This window comes from Grammomys surdaster, unplaced genomic scaffold (genome assembly GCF_004785775.1).
Source record: "Grammomys surdaster isolate TR1022 unplaced genomic scaffold, NIH_TR_1.0 125863, whole genome shotgun sequence".
NCBI classification, from domain to species: domain Eukaryota; kingdom Metazoa; phylum Chordata; class Mammalia; order Rodentia; family Muridae; genus Grammomys; species Grammomys surdaster.
The window spans coordinates 94250-115479 of NW_021620689.1; the positions used below are offsets into that span (position 1 = coordinate 94250).

The 21230-nt window shown below is 43.3% G+C and overlaps 1 protein-coding gene and 1 pseudogene across 1 annotated transcript in view; one reads left to right on the forward strand and one right to left on the reverse strand.

Moving 5' to 3' along the window:
- Nucleotides 1–7221: 7221 nt before the first annotated feature.
- The window catches only part of Psmb2 (proteasome subunit beta 2), a 34127-nt gene continuing 20118 nt past the window's right edge, over nt 7222–21230 (reverse strand). The window contains exons 4-6 of the mRNA XM_028790121.1: nt 10485–10647; nt 9094–9143; nt 7222–7459 (exon numbers count right to left, since the gene is read on the reverse strand). Coding sequence (XP_028645954.1) covers nt 7352–7459; nt 9094–9143; nt 10485–10647 — 321 coding nt within the window. The 3' untranslated portion in view covers nt 7222–7351. The remainder of the gene's footprint in view (nt 7460–9093; nt 9144–10484; nt 10648–21230) is intronic.
- Nucleotides 11210–11492, forward strand: LOC114641014 (annotated as a pseudogene).

Sequence of the window (21230 nt, forward strand, 5' to 3'; positions counted from 1 at the left end):
GTCTGAACAAGTTATTTATCCTAATGATTTGGGGATTCATTTCACTAACTTCTGCTCATGCACCAGAATGTCCACCTGGGCAAAGATGGCGGGTGCTGTTGTTCACAAAGGGCAATGAGTACGCTGAGAAGGAAGGGTATGTTAGACAGTAGGTCCTTCTGAGTGTGGCTACCGATGTTAGGAGTCTACATGCCACATCAGCATGGCTCTCTCGCTCTCTCTCTCTCTCTCTCTCTCTCTCTCTCTCTCTCTCTCTCTCTCTCTCTCTCTCTCTCTCTGTGTGTGTGTGTGTGTGTGTGTGTGTGTGAATACTGTGTGTATCTTATTTACTGTGACTTGCTGGGCCTGTCTGTTTGGTCAATGTTTGGTTACCATGGCTGTAGGTAGACAGTTTGTGACAGTGTGATACAGGTGACTGTCTATGTTTGTCTGTCTGAACTGGACAGACACTAACTGAGCTCTTGTCTTCTTGAGGATTTCTCTCTCCAGACATCTTTCCTGATAGTCTTTCCCTCTAAGTAATCACCCGCTAGACCATACCTAGCACACAGATTCTAGGAGTCACTGTACAAAACACAAAGCCTCTTTCTTTTGCAGGTAAACTTTTGTTTTTTTTGTTTTTTGTTTTTTTTCCAAGACAGGGTTTCTCTGTGTACCCCTGGCTATCCTGGAATTTACTCTGTAGACCAGGCTGGCCCAAACTCCTGCTTCTGCCTCCTGAGTGCTGGGATCAAAGGTGAGCACCACCACTGTCCGGCTGGTTAAACTTTTTTGAAAGACTGTTACATCCTTTCTTTTTCCTCACTACCAACGCACTATTGCCACTGCCAGTCTGTTTACAGGTGTTTAGCATGGCCATCAATGGTCATGTCCAAACTAAAGCAGCTTTCTTTTGGATTTGTTGGGACTAAGCAAAAAATATGGGGTGAGTGGGTGGGGGGAACAGGAGAGAAGCCCAGAGGGCCAGGAATGAATGGAAGTATGCAGCTGTGGAGGTGGGTTGGGGAGCTTCTAGAAAGTCCCAGAGACCAGGGATGTGAGAGGTTCCCAAGACTCAATGGGGATGACCTTAGCCACAATGCCTAACAGTGGGGAGATGGAACCTGGAGAGACCACCTCCAGCACATAGATGGGGCCCCCAGTGGAGGACCAACCTACCTTCAAATTTTTTGACCCAATTTGTTCCTGTCCCAAGGTCCCTGGCAGATATGCAGCAGAGTACTAACTTGTCTGGCTTCAGTGGAAGATCATGTGCCTGTGGAGACTTGATGCCCCAGGGAAGGAAGATGTGTGTGTGTGTGTGTGTGTGTGTGTGTGTGTGTGGTGAGGGGAGCACCCTCTCAGAGGCAAAGAGCAGTGGGGACGAGGTGAAGAACTCTTGGAGGGGGGACTAGGAAGAGGGACATTTGGAATGTAAATAAATAAAACAATTTAAAAACCTTGTTTGGGGGACAGGTTTTCATATAGTTCAGGCTGGCCTCTACTGGAGCTGCAGGTGTCTCACACGCAATACACTTGGTCTCTTCTGGAACACTGTGGTTGCCAGCCTTTCCTGGTTTTATCTCACTGGCCAGGTCCCATTTTATCTCCTCTGCCTGACCCTTTCCCACTTGACTTCTCAACCTTGGTCCTTGGGGCCAATGCTTCCCTAGATGGCTTCACTCCAGTTGGGCCTTTCTATACCATAATATATGCTGGGATGCGCCACTGCCGCCATTCCTCCTCAGGCCTGCTACAGCAGCCTCCCAACTGGGGTTTTCACTGGTGCGCCTCCATCCTCAGGCGGTGTTATCTAATGAGCAGGAAGTGGCTGGCTTTCTCCTCATTGCTCACTTTACAGCAGCCATACTAATTTCTACTCCCCAACATCATGTGACAGGCCCATGGCGTATACTGTTCTCTTTGAGATATTCTTCCCCTAGTATCTGCACATGCATTGTTAGACAAAGATGTTGGGGTCTCTGTTAGGAACCCAAGGATGTGCCTGACTCAAGACATTGTTTTGTTTGAGACAGGATCTCACGTATCCCAAGCTGGCCTCCAACTCACTGTGTAGCTGAGGATGACTGACTGACTCCCAGAGCTGGGAATACTACCATACCTGGTTTATGCAGTACTAGAGACAACTCCAGGGCCTCTGTATGCTAGACAAGAACTCTACCAACTGAGCTCTCAAGGTATCGTATACAAAATCTCTATATACAAAAGAATATGAGAATGTGGGCATATACTCTCCTTTAACCAAAACTTTCGGTCTGGCAAGACATTTGAGAATTAAAATTATGAGACTGCCAAGCATGGTGGCACATACACTTAATGCCAACACTCAGGATAAATAGGTAGGTAGATTTCTGTGAGTCTGAGGCCAGCCATATAGTAAGACCCAGGACATCCAGAGCTATGTAGAGACCCTATCTCAATAAACAAACTCTCAGACTATGTGAGGTTGAAAGTAAATGGGGTACATACATATAGTACTTATACAATATTGCCCAGTCATATAGTAATAAATCAATCAAACATTGGTAAACAGAAGAAACCAATCTTTCAACAACTTTTTAGTTCTGGGTAACTTTTCCCAAGGAAAAGACCAGATAGTCATCAGTCCTACTTTAGGATAAAATTATAGCTGAGTAACTTGCCTGATGCCTGTGATATCCCAAAATTTTAGTTTATTCATAACTGTTTGAATCAAATCTCCTTTCACTGGACCTCACTGGTCTGCTAGAGAAAGGCCTTCAGGCTTGACCCCAGCAGGGGGAGCAGGTCCTCCCTCTCTAGAGGCCTCTGTTGTGCCAGCATATGGTTAGGATCATCACACTGCAGAAGCAGCAGTAGCGCAGACGGTGTGAGTGTTCTGAGAAGCATCCAGTGGAGCCTGGGCGTTTGATTCTTCCGTCTTCACCTCCTATGTAGCTAAAGAGCACTTCAGCTTCTGACTAGCTGGGAAAAGATGACTAAAAATCCACTTATACAATGCTTACACTCTTCCTCTTGTGCGATGCAAGCTCAGAATTAAGCAGGGAATATTTTGACTATGTATGGATCAGGATTTTCAGAATGAGTGCGCTTATGTTTAAAGGTCTTTGTGCTGAGAAATAACCAAAGTAGTAAGATGAAGTTTCTCAGGATCCCCCTAAACGGGCCCTGAGCTTTCTGACAAGCAAAAAAGAGAAGGGAGCCCAAGAAACTAACATGGGTGTGGATTATGAAATGTCTATTACACCAAAGCCAACAACTGGGAGTTTGAGGTCAGAATGGTCTGTGTGGCAAGTTCCAGAACAGCCCATGCTATACAGAGACCCTGCTGCAAAGCCACAGAGACTTCAAAAAGATTTAGGAAGCAGAGAGGGCAGAAGCTGGTGACTATGTGAAGACAGCAAGAAGATAAAGGGTAGCATGAACTGCATCGAGAACAGAAAGGGGGAAAGGAGAAGATGAAGCCTGAACAAAAGACATGTCACGATGAGTGAATCCATGTCAGCTTCTTGGTTTGGACAAATGCACCATGGTTATGTAAGACACTATGATAGCAGACACTGGGAAGGGAGGGCTGTAAGGAAACTCATCGTTATAACGTTTCTGTTAAACCAGTTATGCTCAAATCAAACTCATGTAAGATAAACGAAGGCCAGTGAGGTGGTTCAGTGAGTTATAGGTGGTTGTCACCATGCCTGATGACTGGAGTTGCATCCCAGGATGAGGCAGAAGGAAAACTGGGTAAGATGAACTACGAGATAGGCTTGGAGCAGGCAGGTGGTAAGGCCAGCTTTAGACAAGTTGATGTGCTTGATGTCCCTAAACTAAAGCTGAGGTTGCAGTATCTAAGTGGGTTTGTAGCTCAAGGGTCCTAGGGTAAAGATAAGCTGGGTCTAAGGGCTTGCATGAGGCTGCCCTGGGGACATGGACATTGAAAGGTAGTGAGCCTTTCACTCCTGGTGCATCCTGTTTGTGGACCGTGGTTAGCAATGATTGTGTTTACAGAGCACTTCACTGTAGTATGCAGTGTATCACTACACATATATCACTGCATAGAATACTCAAGACTACTATCCACCAGGCCCTCTTCCAACCATTTTATAGAATACGGGTTTCAACAGGGAGCAATGAGAAGCACCCGTGCAGGCAGATGCTTAGAGATCTAGGAACCCAGCAGAAGATTCAAAGCTCTTCATGTGATGTTGGAGGTGGAATCACTTGTAATGCGACTCATCTCTCTGCCCAGTTCCCACTACATAAGCACTTAGCATAAGCGCATAAAGAAGCCTGTAAAGTATCAGAACTGACTTTTCCTTCAGTATTGTGAATATGAAAGACAGACAGCAATCTCAGAAACAGGGGATGCTTCTTTCCGGCAAACCAAAAACCCAACTATATATGGTATTAATATTATTTTTGAGTCAGGGTTTCTATGTGCAGCCTGGACTGTCCTGGAACTAGCTCTGTAGACCAAGCTGGCCTCAAACTCAGAAATCCGTCTGTTTCTGCCTCCTGAGCGCTGGGATTAAAGGCATGCACCACCACTCCTCAGCTTCTGTATGTGGTATCACGATGCTAGGTGTGGTAGTGCAGAAGCAGGAGGATTGTGAATTTGAGGGCAGCATGGACCATATGACAAGACTTTATAAAAGTTAGGAGTAGTGCAGAAGTGGATAAAGGACTTAACCTTAGTCTAATGCCAGATGGTATTTGAAGAATTCTTAGCAACATAAGCAAACGGACTAGATGTAAAATGGACAGATGTGTTACCCATACGGGCACAAATCACAAGAGCAAGACTACTGGCCTGAGTCTTAGTAAGCCCTACAGCAAGCTGGGCATTACTGTACACATATCACCTCAGCACCTTTAGACCCAACACTCAGGAGGCAGAGGCAAAGGCAGGTGGTTCTCTGTGAGTCCAGGGCCAGCCTGGTTTACACAGTGAATTCCAGATCAGCCGGGGCTAAACAGTGAAATTCTCTTTAAAAACAAAAAGAGAATCTATGCAAAGCTCTTGAGGTGAAGGTATTCGACGACCAATCATTCAAGCCTGACTACTCAAGTTTGATCTCCAGAACCCACATAAAAGTGGAAGAACCAATTCCAGAGAGTTGATGTCTGACCAAGATACACATATAAACACATTAACTTTTTTTAAAAAATAAAAAACTCCACCTCTTTTAGAAAAAAAAAAAAAAAGACCTTAAAAAACAAATCAAAACCAACCCATATAGCCGGGTGGTGGTGGCCCACGCCTTTAATCCCAGCACTTGGGAGGCAGAGACAGGCAGATTTCTGAGTTCCAGGCCAGCCAGGTCTACGGAGTGAGTTCCAGGACAGCCAGAACTACACAGAGAAACCCTGTCTCGAAAAACCAAACCAAACCAAACCAAACCAAACCAAAAAAAAAAACAAAAAAAACCAACCCATAAGTTATGCATAGCCTTTATTTTTGTGTGATGCTGCAGATGAAACCCAGAGCCTGCTACTTGTTAAGCAGGTACTCTACCACCAAGCTACCCTGTGTATACTCCTATTTTACTTATTTTTGTAAATAACTTACTCATTTTTATTTTACAGGCATTGGTGTTTTACCTGTATGTATATCTGTGTGAGGGTGTCATGTCCCCTGGAACTGGAGTTATAGACAATTATGACCCGCCATGTGCTTGCTGGGAATTCAACCTGGGGCCTCTGGAAGAACGGTCAGTGCTCTTAACTGATGAATCATCTGTTCAGCTTCTACTTATATCTTTAAAAACAGGGAAGGAAGCTGGCCTGGGCTGGAGGGCTGGCTCTAGCAGTTAAGAACACTAGCTACTACTCCAGTCACGGGGGATCCAATGTTGTTCTCTGGCACCAGGCTCAAACACGGTACACAGATATACATGCAGGGATGAATCCACATACCAAAAATAAATAAAAAGCACACAGGCAAGCAGGCTGGGCCTGATAGCAAAAGCCCATAATCCTAGCTCCTAAAGAGGCAGAGGCAGGAAAACAGAAGTAAAAGGAGGCTGGAGGATGGAGCTCAGTGGCAGAGGGCCCCCCAGTGCCAGGCTCTGGGTTCCATCCCCGATATTCCCTTTGCCAACACTCCAGTACAAAGACTGAGCACAGAGAAGCAGGCCTGGATCCAGTTTCTGCAAAGTAGAGAAAGAACAATACAATAAAGGGTTGAAGATCATCCTTCTTGAACACTGAGTTCAAGACCAGCCTGGGCTACATGAGGCCCCGTCTCAAACAAAGAAACATGTAAGAAATGAGTAGCTGAACTGTCCTCTGAGAAAGTCATCAGAGTGAAATAGGAGGGAAGCTTTCTGGCTGTTTTTGCACTATTGACACTCTTACTAAGTACATTAGCTAATCAACTGCACAAGATTTAAGGGCTGGGGACATAGTTCAGTTGGTAAAATGCTTGTGTTATATGCATAGTACCTGAGTCTAAGCCCAAGAATGCCTTTTTTAAAAAAAAAATTATTAATGTTTATCTTTATTTCATTTTTGCTGGTGTTCTGCCTAAATTTGTATCTGTGTGAGGGTGTAGGATTCCCCGGAACTAGAGTTACCGAGAATTATGAACTGCCATCTGGATGCTGGGTTTTGAACTCAGGACCTCTAAAAGAGCAGCCAGCGCTCTTAACTGCTGAGCCATTTCACCAGCCCAAGAATACCCGTTTTTACTAAAACCAAACAGCCCAAGAATACCCGTTTTTAATAAAACCAAACATGGGATTGTTGGTGCAAGGTAGACAGTCTGCTCCTGAGAATAATACCCAAGGTTGTCCTATGGCCCCACACTGCATACACATATTTCAACACAATATGACACAACAGTTTTTTCCTTTTTGTTTTGAGATCGGATCCCTCTACATGACCCTGGTTGTCCTGGAACTCACTCTGCAGACCAGGCTGGTCTCTAACTCAGAGATCCACCTACCTCTGACTTCTAAGTGCTGGGATTAAAGGCATGCACCTTTAATGTCTTTCATGTCTGTCCAACAAAAAAGATTTAAGCTTAAAGGCAAAAAGATTCACTGCTTTAGATAACAAGCAAGAGACTGAAAAGCTAGAGGAAAGAAGCTGGACAGTGAGCAGAATGTGGGGCTGTGAGCTGGCAAAGCCACTTAGATCATTAACATAGGGAGAGACGGAGGGACCATCCGGGCAAGACTACAACCATCCTTTCGGTTCCTTTGTAATGTGAGGTTGGGTAAACTGAGGCCAAAACCAGAAAGCTCAATTTAGCTATATTCAGCTTTATTTTGAATTAACCATCTATCAAGAGTGAACGTCAAAAGAGTAGAAAAAAAATAAAAGGAGCCCATCAAAAAAAGTTCCCTGGTAAGTGGGAGGGAAGAACATGATGTTAGGAGCCCCGCTTAGAGAAGGTAATGTCCTCCAGATTGTGGATGCCATCTTTGTCAATGACCCGGACACTGAAGGTGGGCAGATTCAAGATGAAGCGCTTCTGGAGCTGCAAGGACATGAAAGAACTCAGTTAGCAAACAGTTACTGGATACTATGTGGCAAGTTCTGTTCTAAGAGAAAATGTCATGTGTAAATAACCTCTTTTTGTGAAACTGAACCAATATTCCACTAGGGGCAGCTGGTACTATGTCACAGAAGTGTCTAGACAGTAGCTGGAGGCTGACTGGAAGGTAATGACCAAGATCTGTGAAATGTAGCTGTGAGCCTGCCTCTGCTCAGTCAGCTGGTACACAGGACAATCCCCATAGCCTGCTACCAATCAGTCTACAAAAACACACTTGCCTCTTTAAAAAGTTTTCAGGTAGTAAGCTAGCAAGGAACTAAGAACAAAGTCCAGTCCCACACCAGCCGCCTTAGGTGTCAACAGTTTATGTAGTCATTTCCCTGCACTAGGAGGACAAGATAAGAGAGTGTGTCTGCGTGTGCAGCTGCAGGGATGCCGGGATGATGTCCACAGAATCCTCCTAGCTCTCTCAGTCCAGGTAAAGGCTGTTCTGGAGAAAATAAAATCTCAAGAGCACCTGATATTATAGTACCTTTTTCTGGCTAGCCCTTAGAATATCTGTGGATAATACTGTCTCTCAGCTAAATGGCTGACCCTCAGCGTCTCTGGTGGAAAGGAGATTTAAAAAGAGAAAGAGGGGATGGGGCTGTGATGTAGAGTTAACAGAAGTTAACGGGGTCCTCCATGAGGCAAACTGAACCCAGAAGCCAATGCTCTCACCGGTGCTCACCCTGCTCTCTCTGGACACTTACTTCATTCCCATTCTTAGGCCATGAGAAAAAGAAAAGAATGAAAAGGTCTAACAAGGCGAGTTTTTGCTGCTTTATCGTATATCCTTACACTCTCTTGTTTTTGTTTTTCTGTTTTTTGAGACAGGGTTTCTCTGTGTAGCCCTGGCTGTACTGGAACTCACTCTGTAGACCAGGCTGGCCTTGAACTCAGAAATCCGCCTGTCTCTGCCTCCCAAGTGCTAGGATTAAAGGCGTGCGCCACCACCGCCCGGCTTTCCTTACACTCTTACTGCAACCATCAGTTGGGGTTCTTAGCCTTTGAAATCAAAGATTTCTCCTTACCTCTGACCCCAAACTTCCCAGGTGCTTTCTATGTTAGTCCAAATGCACTGTTACGGGAATAGGGTTCCTAGGCGGCACAACCGGGAGTGTATAAAGCCCAGATTGTCTCTTACAGCAGGGGCCTGTTATCACCTATATTAAAACCACTTGGTTGCCAGTTAAACAAAAGACTCATCTCTACCTACCTACAGAAGATTCAGAACTGGGCACTGGAGCCTACCAGGGAAAAGGAAAGTTCCCCTAAGATAATTCTTACACACAGTGAATTTTGAGAATCACTAGTCTGAATGAACCAGAAAGGAATTGTAGTTAACGTAATTTAATTGTAATTAAATTGTAAACTGACATTAATGAGGCAGTGACCCATGAGAGAATAAGCCCATTCCCCACATGAACCTCCATCCCTGGCATCAACTTCACATTTGCTCAGAGGGTATTTATTATTACCTTCTGGCAAGCAGCAGAAAAAAAGCAACCAAGAACAGGAACAGTACTTCAGACTGAGAGAAGCCGTTCCTCCAGGATCCCCTGGGAGCTACTCACCTCCTCCAGACACTTCCTAAGAAGCTCCACTGCCCTGTCACGTGAGATAGCTGAAAGAGAACACAGAGGCCGAGCACTGAAGGCTGTCTATGTCCAGCACTCAACAGCTTGTTTGAGCTTCCTCAGGTCAGAGTGCCACACAATTGGAAAAGACAAAACATGTCCAGCCTTCTAGCCTGCAACTGACTCACTCCACATGCAGAGGAGGGCGCCCCAGACCCAGTGCTCCCACGGCAGAAAGCCATTACAAATCGATTTGCTACAGAGGACGGTAAGCATGACGGAATTCTGTCTCCGGCCTGGCCCCGCCTCTGAAGAAGTCCAGCAGCCAGCCTCTCTTTCATGGCTCACCCTCCCCAGCCCTTTAGTCCAGGGCTTAAATCAATTCCATCTGCCCTTGCCAGCTGCAAGTCAGGGAGAGGGAGGACAAGGCCGGAGTTCCATCCTCACCCTCCCAGCTGGGCCTCGGCTTAACAATGGGAAGACAATTAAGAGGATGGGACTGGGACTTCTCGACGGGCTCCAAAGGGATTGTTGTTAGGCATGGCAAACTGGGATGACATATTATGCATCAGGCTTCAAGGGTGGCTGCTGGTTATTTTGGTGGGGGAATCAGCTGTATTACTGACAGATGCCAAATCAGGAGACAGTCACCAGGAGGCCAGGCCTTTTCAGGACGTGGCCTGGAGCTCTAGCACGGCTGAGGTTGAGTGCGAGGGCAGCACCAAAAAGAAAGACTGTGCCAGTTGTCATGATGCTGACAGGAAGATGGGAGCCTAAGGAGAGAGTGGCTAACTGCTGCAGTACTAGCCTGTGCCAGCTGGAGTCAAGTCCTCTCTGACCACAGTGGCTACAGGAGCATGATAGTGGGGTCAGAAGACAGAACTCAGCACAAAAAACACTGCTTATCCGAAGTGTTGTCAAGCCGTCAGTTTAGATACAAGGGAAGAAACAATTTTATATGCAGGAGGGAGTGGTCTTCAAAAGCTTTGATGTTTAAACAAAGAAGTCCTCACAAGTTCAAGACACAGACATAAACTGCTTGGCTCACTGTCTACAGCTGAGATGCAACAGTCACCTAGGAGGAGAGTGGCCGTGAGTGAAGCTAGAGAACCGACCGGAAAACCTCCCTCACACTGACGTCTGCTTGCAGCGTCCTAAAGCAAAGCAAACCCAGCTCCAGACATAGGCATGTCTTATTTTGGTTGGCAGGAAGACTTTTATCAATAAGGTTTTTGAAGACTGCATTGATTCACAAAAGAGAGAACAGCTTCCAGAGAGGAGTTGTCCTCTACCTAGGGTGCAGCCAGCCAACTCCAAGGTTTGACAAGACCAAGAAGAGCTAAGGGCAGGGCTGTGCACTGCTCTCTCCCTAGAGTGCTGGCACTTACTCGGTGTGTAGTATCGGTCAAGGATGCTGAGAGTCAGGAAGGCACCATAGCCATGAGCTGCAAAAGGAGCCTTGGCCAAGGCTGCCAGGTAGTCCATGTAGTAAAGTGCTGGCCCTTCATGCTCGTCGTAGCCAGCCAGGAGGAGGTTCACATGATATGGGGTCTGCAAAGGAAAGACATAGCAACCTGTTGTTGAGGGCAGAACACAATGCAATCAGGAGTATTCTGGCTCTTGACAAATAAAATTTAGCAGAAACTGACTAAATCACAGTGGCAACAAAAATAAACACCTACCTGGAAGATTTCTAGTATGGTCAGAGATAAAGCAAAACACTGTTTTGTTTGTATTTAAAGTCTATGAAAAAAGAACCTGATATGGGCAGTTGAGACAGCACAGCATGTAAGGGAGTTGACTTACAGCCAGGCCTGATGATCTGAGTTTGATTCCTAGGACCAGACTCCCACAAGTTATCCTCTAACACACATGCACACACAAACACACACACACACACACACACACACACACACACACACACACACACACACACACACAGAGGGGGTGTTAAGAGCCTGATTTAAAACCGCTTCCAAGGCTTATATGTTTTTGGGTTATTCTTTACTTGGTTTCACTCACTGAAACCAAGAGCTGGGGAGGCTAGGTTAGGTATGGTAACATCAGGGGTCCAGTCTTCTCTGTCCCTAGGAAGCGGGCAACTGGAGGGAAGATGGTTTACATCTCAAATGGTCAAGTGTTGGATAGCCGGAACAGTTCCCATGGAGATTCTTTCATAACAGATTTCTTCTAGAGAATAGCAGAATTCGGTTTGTTTTTTTTGTTTTGTTTTTTCAAAACTCTGCTTCAGCAAGATGTGAAGAAAAGAAGAGGCTAGCGGAGCGCCTGTGATTCCAGATACGATGATGGAAGAGGGCCACCAGGAAACCTCCATGAAGAATGGGTCGGATCAGTCACCTCGTGGCCCCAGCCCTCCTCCAGTGGCTGGTGGATGAGGAGGTAAACGCCTGCTCTGAGCCGCAGACGACTAGACACACACATGCGAAGGAGGAAGTCATCTGGAGGTAAAGAGCAGCTCTCGCAGGAGAAGACGGTGTATGTCCAAACAAGGATTGCTCTGTGTCCTCACAGATGAATGAGGTCATGCTGGGAATTCCCTCTGCGGGATCTGGCCCGACTGATATGCAGTTCTATAAACGTACATGTTTCTCTCCTTATCTTTTTTGTATAGTTTACTAAAGTATTAATATAGGTTTAACAAGTAAATATTTTTAGGTTGCAAAACTTGATTGTTTATCTTTATATGATTATACCCAAAATCTTTGATCTGGAAGAAATAAAGGCCACCCTGTTTTTTTTGTTTGGTTGGTTTTGTCTGTCTTTTCCGAGCCACCACCCCACCCTCCGGTGTGTACAGTCTGTTGATGTTCCTTCTCTCAGCTGTTGAGATACTGCTCACTGTTACTCTGCTCTCATTTATACATAAACCACAACGTAATTTTAAAAAACAAAAAATCAAGAGCCTGGAATAATGGCCCACACTTAAATCCCAGCACTTGGCAGGCAGGTCTCTGTAAGTTCCAGGTAAGTCAAGGCTACAGATTGAGACCCTATTTCAAACAACAACAACAACAACAAAAGACCAACAAACACAATTATGTGTCAGGCCAGAGACTGAGTCCAATCATGCCATTCAAAATAAGCAAGCTAATGAGCCCAGGAGTTCAGGACTGGGGCTAGCCAGGCAACACAGTAAGGCATATCTTAAAAATAAAAAACCCCAAATACCTCACACCACCAAAAGATTGTATCACAAAAAAATGTATCAAAAAGTAAACTGTATGTTCTATAACACTGAGACGGGATTAGGAAGGATAGAAATACACAGGTCTGAAGCTGGAGAAATGGCTCAGCTGTTAAGAGCACTGACTACTCTTCCAGAGATTCTGAGTTCAATTCCCAGCAACCACATGATGGCTCACAACCATCTGTGATGGGATCTGACGCTCTCTTCTGGTGCGTCTGAAGACAGCTACAGTGTACTCATATACATAAAATAAATAAATCTTAAAAAAAAAAAAAAGAAGTACACAGGTCTCAAATATTTAAGTTGGAGTCACTAGACTTCTCAACAAGGTCCACGATTAACAAAAAGCATCCTCGGAAGCCGGGCAGTGGTGGCGCACATCTTTAATCCCAGCACTTGAGAGGCAGAGGCAGGCGGATTTCTGAGTTCAAGCCCAGCCTGGTCCACAGAGTGAGTTCCAGGTCAGCCAGGGCTACACAGAGAAACCCTGTTTCAAAAAATTAAAAAAAAAAAAAAAAAAAAGCAGCCTCGGAGAAGATGTAAATAGCATTTTTCTTTTCTTTTTGGAAAACTCCATTTACTTAATTGTATTTATGTATCTGTATAGGTTGGAGGGCAACTCTGTGGGGTTGGCTTTCTCCCTCCACCATGTGGGTTTTGGGACTGAACTCAGGTTATCGGGCTTGGCGGAAAGCACCTTTTCCTGCTGAGCCATCCATCCCATTAGCCCAACATCTTTCTAATATAACAAGACTCCTTTAAGATGAATAAAATCTACTTTTCATCAATGAAACAAATTAAAAAATGGTTGTAACTTGCATTTAATATTTTCTTCATATTACCTATAAGTATAAAACAACAAATTACTACAGTGAACCTTGACTAAGTCTGCCTTGCTTTCATTTCCAAAGGAATAATTACTTTTTCTGTATCAGCTGAGTATTTGCCATATTAAATTCATCCTGTCTATGCTCCAGGCACTAGTGGTGGGAATCCCATTTTGTGGGTTTTCTTTTTGTTTATTCTAGTGTCTGTTTCAGTGGCATCAGTGAAGCCTTGCCTGTGGTTTGTGCCCATCCCTATACTTATGCCTGTGCTCAATTAAATGAAATATCATGCAACATGAAGTTGGAATAAACAATGGCTCTAAAAGGGACACTACATATTCTTTGCACACTGATCAATGTGGGCACTTGGTAGCCTGACGAAACTCATGGTAGAGGACATAAGTGAATATACCTACTGGAATCCTAGTAGTCCAACTATTAAGTAGAAGAGTTGCTAACGTCTCTTGAAAATTACATGAGCTCCAACTTCCAAACAGGTGCCTATCCATGGAATAAAATAGTAGACAGCTCACAAAAATAAGATTTAGCCATTAATAGTCAGGACTTCCAGGAAATTAACTACTGGTCCATCATATTTCCAGTTAGGTGTGCTGTACTCGGGAACTGTGCTTGGGGTGCGAATATCACCTACATTTCTAGTATATTAGCTACATCCTAACCTTTTGATAACGCATATTTTGAACAACAAAAGCTCTGCTTAAATTAGCTAAGAATAAAAATAAAAATATACAAAGTGTGAAAACAATACTACAAAGTCTGACAGACATAGTTAAAATTAGGAGACAGATTGGGGATAGGGAGATAAAGAATAGCCAAGTGTCTTCAATTAGTATTCTTCCCCAAGAAAATGCATGATTGTTTGTTTGTTTTCTCTCCCCTCCCCTCCCTGCGCTCTGGTTTTTGAGACAGGGTTTCCTTGTGTAGCTTTGGCTGTCCTAGAACATAGACTCTGTAGACCACACTGGCCTTGAACTCACTAAGATCTGCCTGCCTCTGCCACCTGGCATGATAAACTTCTTACCAGTCATAGAGTGAGTTTAATCTTTTCTCTAAATATATAACTCACTCTTTCCAACTCCACGTAGCTAGAATATCCTTGGAACAATTAACCAACAGTTTTACCAAGTTGTATGGTATATTAGAACTCCATATAGACACTCAAAGAGGCCTCAAGCAACAGAGTCCAGAAATACTCCATCTAATGAAGCTGTTGCCCACAGTGTGAGATTAAATCATGTTTCAAAACAATTCATGTCATTTAAGAGCCATCACCAGAAGATTTTACAAGAAACCCCATGTAAACACAATTCAGAAGTAACTGTGTTTCTCAGTTGATCTACATAATATATTAACTTATTTATGCTTAAGCATCTCATATACACTCAGTGACGTTGGTAGTCAGAAACTACAACTTGTAGTATAGAAGATACCTCACAAATATTGTGTGACTTTGAGTTACCAACTCTTGCATGTGTGAGATGTTGAAGCATAAGTAAGTGGTGTTATCTAAACTAATTAAGTCAATACATCTGGGTAACATCTTGCAGTTTCAAAAATTCTGACAATGCTCCATCAAAGACTTTTCACTTATACTAGTTTCTTTTTTTCTTTAAATTTCAAACAAATTTTTGTATGTTGTCACTGTTTTCCTGAAATTAGACCAATTCTAAGTATTCATTTGTGTGCTATTCTAAGTGGGTCTGCACAAAAGTTAATAACTCTAAGTTCCCACAGTTCTGTTCTATTCAACAACTTACACAACCATGACTTTCTGTGGTGTGATTAGGAGAAAACATTACACAATTCACCTATCCACAAATACTTTATATAGTATAAACCCTATGAAGGCAGGAGTACTTCTGTCTTGTTCAATGATGGACAGGTATACAGCCTGTGACTAATAAGCATCTGTTAAATGAGTACTAATAGATCAGAGAAAATATCATGTTTTAATATTTGTGTGGTTAATGCTTAATACTACAAGCAAACATTAAGAAAACTAAATCAAAGCAAGGATGTGATGAACCCTATTTTTTCTTTTAAAAATATTTATTTTAAATATATGTGTGTATGTCTGAGTGTATATGTGTGTACAAGAGCCCTCAGTGGTCAGAAGGGGTACTGGAAGCGGAGCTAGACAGTTGTGAGCTTCCATGTGGGTTCTGGGAACTAGGTCCTCTGCCAAAAGCAGTGCTCTTAACTACTAAACCTTCTCTCCAGTCCCAAAGGCCTCATTCCTCTAAAGTGTTTCTAGTTTGAGTCAAATGCCTGCAACCCATAAGCAAGCAGATTTGCTGCTTCTCTTCCCAACCTCCCTCAGACATGAGTTGCTAAGGATAAAAAGCTTAGGAAGCAAGTTGGACATTAAGTACTAAATAAAGAACAAATGAACAGCACAAAAAACAGCTCAGGAAGAAACAGGCCATGTAACAAAGAGCTGGACATGAGTTTGAATTCTGGTTCTATGAGTATGTGTGTTACTTTAGAAAACGTCTGAATTCTAGAATCTCAACTAAAATAATGCCTAGTACAAAAGGGTTGCAGTGAAGGGTCAGAGATAATGCACGGCAAATATCTAAAGCATAGGTGCAGGCTTGATAAGTGGTAGATATTACTATTAAGGAAATAAACCAATTTATGAAGTAAAAAGTGTAAGTAATTAGGAAACCCAAGCAGTCCTGGCACAAAGTAAATCCCTTCCAGGGTGTATCTTTATAAAAGGATTCAGAGAGATGTTTGCTGAAAGTGGCCAGCACATTGCCTGGAACATACAAGTAAAGTAGTAAATGAAGTTTTCCTACTCTCAGCAGGCCATGGTGGTACCAGTGTTCGGGAGGCAGAGGTAGGCAGATGATCTCTGAGTTCAAGGCCTGCCTGGTCTACAGACTGAGTTGCAGGACAGCCAGGGCCACACAGAGAAACCTTGTCTTGAAAAAAACAAATGTTTCCTAGTCTTTACTTCATAGTATCCTTTTTTGTTTTGTTTTATTTTTGGAGACAGGGTTTCTCTGTATAGCCCTGGCTATCCTGGAACTCACTCTGTAGACCAGGATGGCCTTGAACTCAGAAATCCACCTGCCTCTGCCTCCCAAGTGCTGGGATTAATGGCATGCACCACCACTGCCCAGCTACTTCACAGGGTTCTTTACTCACACTCTAAGGTTGACAGCAATATTAGACACCTACAGTGTTATCTTTCAGTATTCTGATCAGTCTACCTTAGGGCCCCAGAAAAAAATGTAGACCCACATCTGGAAACCTAGTCAACACATATTAAATATTTTCATACTGTCTCCTGCAGATGTGTCTATCCTAAGCATTAAGCATCACTTTCTAGCCTATGTCCTTTTCCTTGCACAGTATCACATGGAAGAATCTGCCTAACTATTGAAATACCAACGACAGGACTCAAAATCCTGTCTTTTACCAAGTAACCTCTATTCTGTCAAAGATGTAGGACAAAGTTCAGAGGTCTACCAGTGAAGACTTGTGCATTAGATGACTAGACATGTATAGCAAAGGCTGAGACCGGATGTTGTATATATTTTATCCAATGCAAATATTCAACTGTCCATCTTGTAAATGAACCCACACATTTACTTAAGTTACTCCCTAATAACAGCCTGAGAATCACTACCAGTGGTTTATAAATACCAACACCCTTGGTTTTAAATTATGTATGACATACAAAGGAAAAAAAATCAAATAAATCATTCTGGGGACTTAAAAATAACTTTTAGCCTCTAGAATAAGATATTGCAAAAGTTTTGCCTTTCTCTTTTTGGGAAGCAGGTGGAGAAAGGGTCTTATTATACATCCCCGACTGGCCTGAAACTCACTAGGCGGATTAGGCTGGTCTTGAACTTGCTGTGAACATGGTCTCATCTCTCCAGTGTGGGGATTATGGACATGCATCATCATACTCAGTCAAAAAATGTTGCCTCTGGGCCAGGAGGTAGTATTCCAAACCTATAGTTTCAGCACTCAGGAGGCAGAGGCAAAGGCAGGCAGATCTCTTGAGTTTGAAGCCAGCCTGGTCTACAGAGTGAGTTCGAGGACAGCCAGGGCTAGAGAAACCCTGTCTCAAACCAAAACCAAAACCAAAAAAAAAGAAAAGGAAAAAAGAGAAAAAGAAAAAAAAGGAAAAAAAAACCCAAAAAGCCAAAAAAAAACCAACAAAAAAAATAAAACAAAACAAAACAAAAAAACCGAACCTCTTATTCCAAGTGGTGCGTTGAGGTGAGAGGTTAGACAAATATATTCTCCCCTCTTAAAAAGAACATGATAAGGACTGGAGAGATGGCTCAGTGGGTAAAAGCACTGACTACTCTTCCAGAGATCCTGAGTTCAATTCCCAGCAACTAACTACATGGTGACTCACAATCATCTGTAATGGGATCTGATGCCCTCTTCTGGTGTGTCTGTTTGAAGACAGCAACACTGTACTCATGTACATAAAATAAATAAATCTTTCAAAACAACAACAAAAGTACACGATAAGTGTATTTACCAAGAGAAGAGATCTAGGCCATTTTAAGATCTCCTGAGGCTTAAATACATGTGAGGCACTCAGTTCAATGCCTGATATGCAGTAATACCAAAGCCTACCTACTTCTACCTGCTCATCTTAAGATTTGGATAGATAATACAAAGATTAAGGAGATGCTATCACAGAGATTATAATTATCTACCTTCTTATGGTTGCCAAAAGGATAACATTTAACTGGGTATCAGTTATAAAGTGTATACTTTATGTACTTTTTCCTGCAAAAGTATCTCTGCACTCCTGAGAACTACAGAACTGCGCTCCGTTCTCCTGTGGAGAATGTGTATCATACACAGAAAGTTACCTCAATTAGATGGACCATTCCCTTCCTTTTAACTTTTGTGCACATCACTCTTTGTCTGCTTCCTCTATCAGGAAAAAGAAACACTGTAGTGATTAACAAGTGTTTGAAATTCCATAAATTTTACAGCTAAGGAGAACAGTTGTGACAAACACTGAAACAACAAAATCAGCGACTACAGAGTCTGGGCGGTGACAAGCAGCGGTGTGACATCTGGCGGAAGCCAAAGTCACAGCAAGGGGGAGAGAGGTGGGCGTGAGGAAGCATCCTGCAGAGCGTGGACACAGACAGAGAGAGGAATTGACAGTCTTCTTTTGGAGCCAGGCCAGCCTCTGCCACCTCTAATTGAGGAGGATGACATTACTATGACTGAGGAGACCTGAAGAACTGAAGATTGGTGCAGTTTCTTTGGGGCTATGTGACACTTTGGAATCTAAGCAGTGTGGGAAGCCACTTCTATGCCTGGTGGGTCAGTAATGTGGAAGTAGATACTAAACCACCATGGGACAAACGAGAAGAGCATTTTAATCAACGGATTTCTAAACATTTTAAACAGACAATATATATTTTAAAAATACTGTGGCCATTTTGGGGGGCGGGTAATGGTGGTGGCAGGAATTAAACCCAGGGTCTTGTGCATGCTACACACATGCTTCAGTAGAGATGCTCCAGCCCCATGCTTGGTATTTCTTTTAGTATAGCAGACTATCACGATTCCACCTTTTATCCTAAGCTATCTTATACAATGTAGTTTGTACGCAGGGAGAGTGAGTTCACTGAGCTTATCCAGCATTCCTCTTACACATGGGGCTGAATGTTCAAAGAGGAGGCTGTGGTGCATATGGGTCCCAAGCATTAGTCAGGACCAGAATTCAGGCTTCCCAATTATTAAGTCCTATACGCTTTCCCAGGAAACCATTCTGCCTCCACAAAATGGAAATAAGGTTAAATTAGGTAAGTTCATTATTTTGTGTGAATTTCATACTCAAAAGTTCCTCAATTATTTATACCAGCACCTATGTTCTGTATCTCACTTACCACATCAGTTGTGACCAATAATATCTCAGGTCTTAGAGAGCATGTGAATGCCACAGCTGTAATTCTTCTAAAAGCTTCCAAGCATCTGTAGCAGCCGTTCAATAAATACTTGGGACACCAATTGCTTTGTCGACATCTATTTTTACCTTCATTACTAAGCAAATTAAATCAATTCTTATTTTTCTACACCAGTGCTTTGAACTTTGAATCAGGAGCTTGTTTTCAATAACCAACAGATTTTCCTACGTTTAGGTGGTTTCAGAGCATAATTTAAAAATTCTAATTCTTCCATTTTAATAGCAGATTAAAAATATTTGTCCATACATGAGTGCCACAGTACACACATGGACACCTGTGGGAGTCTGGTTATGTCTTAATACCATTTAAGTTCCATAACTCACACCCAGGCATGATGGCAAGCGTCTTTTACCTGCTGAGCTAACTTGCTAGCCCTAATTACAGATTTTCTCATTAAAATAAAATTCACTCCAAACCTTTTACAATTTAACAACGTCCAATCATTGTGATTAGATGGCTTTACTTAATCTAAACTATTATGGTCTCTAGTCCTAAGAATCATTTCTATAAGAAAGGAGTCTCAGTAACCCATGTTGGCCTTGTACTTGTGGCAATTCTGTCTCAGCTCTCTCAAGTGCTGAGATTACAGGCATGAGACCAACACATCTAAACAAGACCACGTATAGAGTCGATCTCTTCTAATTTTAAGTATCAGACAATTTATAAAATCTTCAATCAAATCCTATAAAAGTTCCCTGGAGTTACAAGACAGGAAACGAGAAGATATTCAACCAGTCTCACTTGATCCCTAGCTCAGGACAAACCAGGTGTGGTGGCACAAGTGGGAGCAGGGGTAATAAAAATTCAGTTACCCTCATAAACATCAAATTTAAGGCCAGCCTAAGCTGTTTAAGACCTTTTCTTAGAAGAAAAGAAAAAAAACAAAAAACAAACAAACAAACAAATACCAATAGTATGTAACCTCAGAGGAGAAGTGAAAACTGACCGTTTTAGGAGAGTAACTGACATTAGCTGTCCGATGACCTAGGATGACCTAGGATAAAATGAAAGGGAGCATTTGCAGGTGCCCTAGTAGTCTAGACAGCAGACACTGAGGACTAACGTGTGGCTGAAGGGGATGGAGGGAGATATGCAGTAGGAGGTGACTGTAGACAGTGAACTGGAAAGACTGAATAACTAGAGGAACAGAAAATGTAACAAAGAATTAAGACTTTCTTTCACTAAGGGGGAAAGCAGTGCTGGAAAGAGAAGATGGGAGACAGCCAAAGTCAGCGGGACTGAGGACTGAGTGAAGACGCAGCCAATGAGGAGGGTTTCCTCGAACTAACACACACACAGCCTCCCATACACTTATCCACTGTAGCACTACAAACTATCTGTAACCATAGCACTCATGAGGCCACTGCAGGAGGACACCAAGTCCCCAGCCTCTACTATACTTTGTTTCAAAAACTAAAACAGCTGGGGAGATGGCTCAGTCCAATTCAGTCTCCAGCACCCATGTAAAAAGGTAGGCACGGCCACCCTGGTGCCAGGGAGGCAGAGACAGAGAATCCTTAGGACTCGATGGCCAGCAAGGAGGCAAGCAAATAAACGAAAACAGGACACACAGCACTGAGAAGGACGTTCAATGTCTTCTGGCCTCTAACCACACGCACATACATGATCACATACACATAAATTAAGGGTGATGATGGTGCATGTCCTTAATCCCAGCACTTGGAAGCAGAGGCAAGGGTATCTCTGTGAGTTTGAGGCCAGCCTGGACAGCCAGAACTACACAGAGAAACACTGTTTGGGAGAAGAAAGGGAAAAAGGAAGAAAGGAAGAAAAGAAGGAAGGAAGGAAGGAAGGAAGGAAGGAAGGAAGGAAGGAAGGAAGGAAGAAAGGAAGGAAGGAAGGAAGGAAGGAAGAAAAGAAAAACAAAACACAGGTCTGGATTGATGGCTCAGTGGTTAAGAGTCCATATTGTGTTAGGTGTTGTGGAACATGACCTTTAACCCCAGCACCCAGGAGGCAGATATATGGATCTATGTGAGTTGGAGGCACTCCTGGCCTGTACAATATAGTGAGTCCCTGGCGCCAACCAGGAGTACAGATGGATGACAGAGAGAGAGAGAGAGAGAGAGAGAGAGAGAGAGAGAGAGAGAGAGA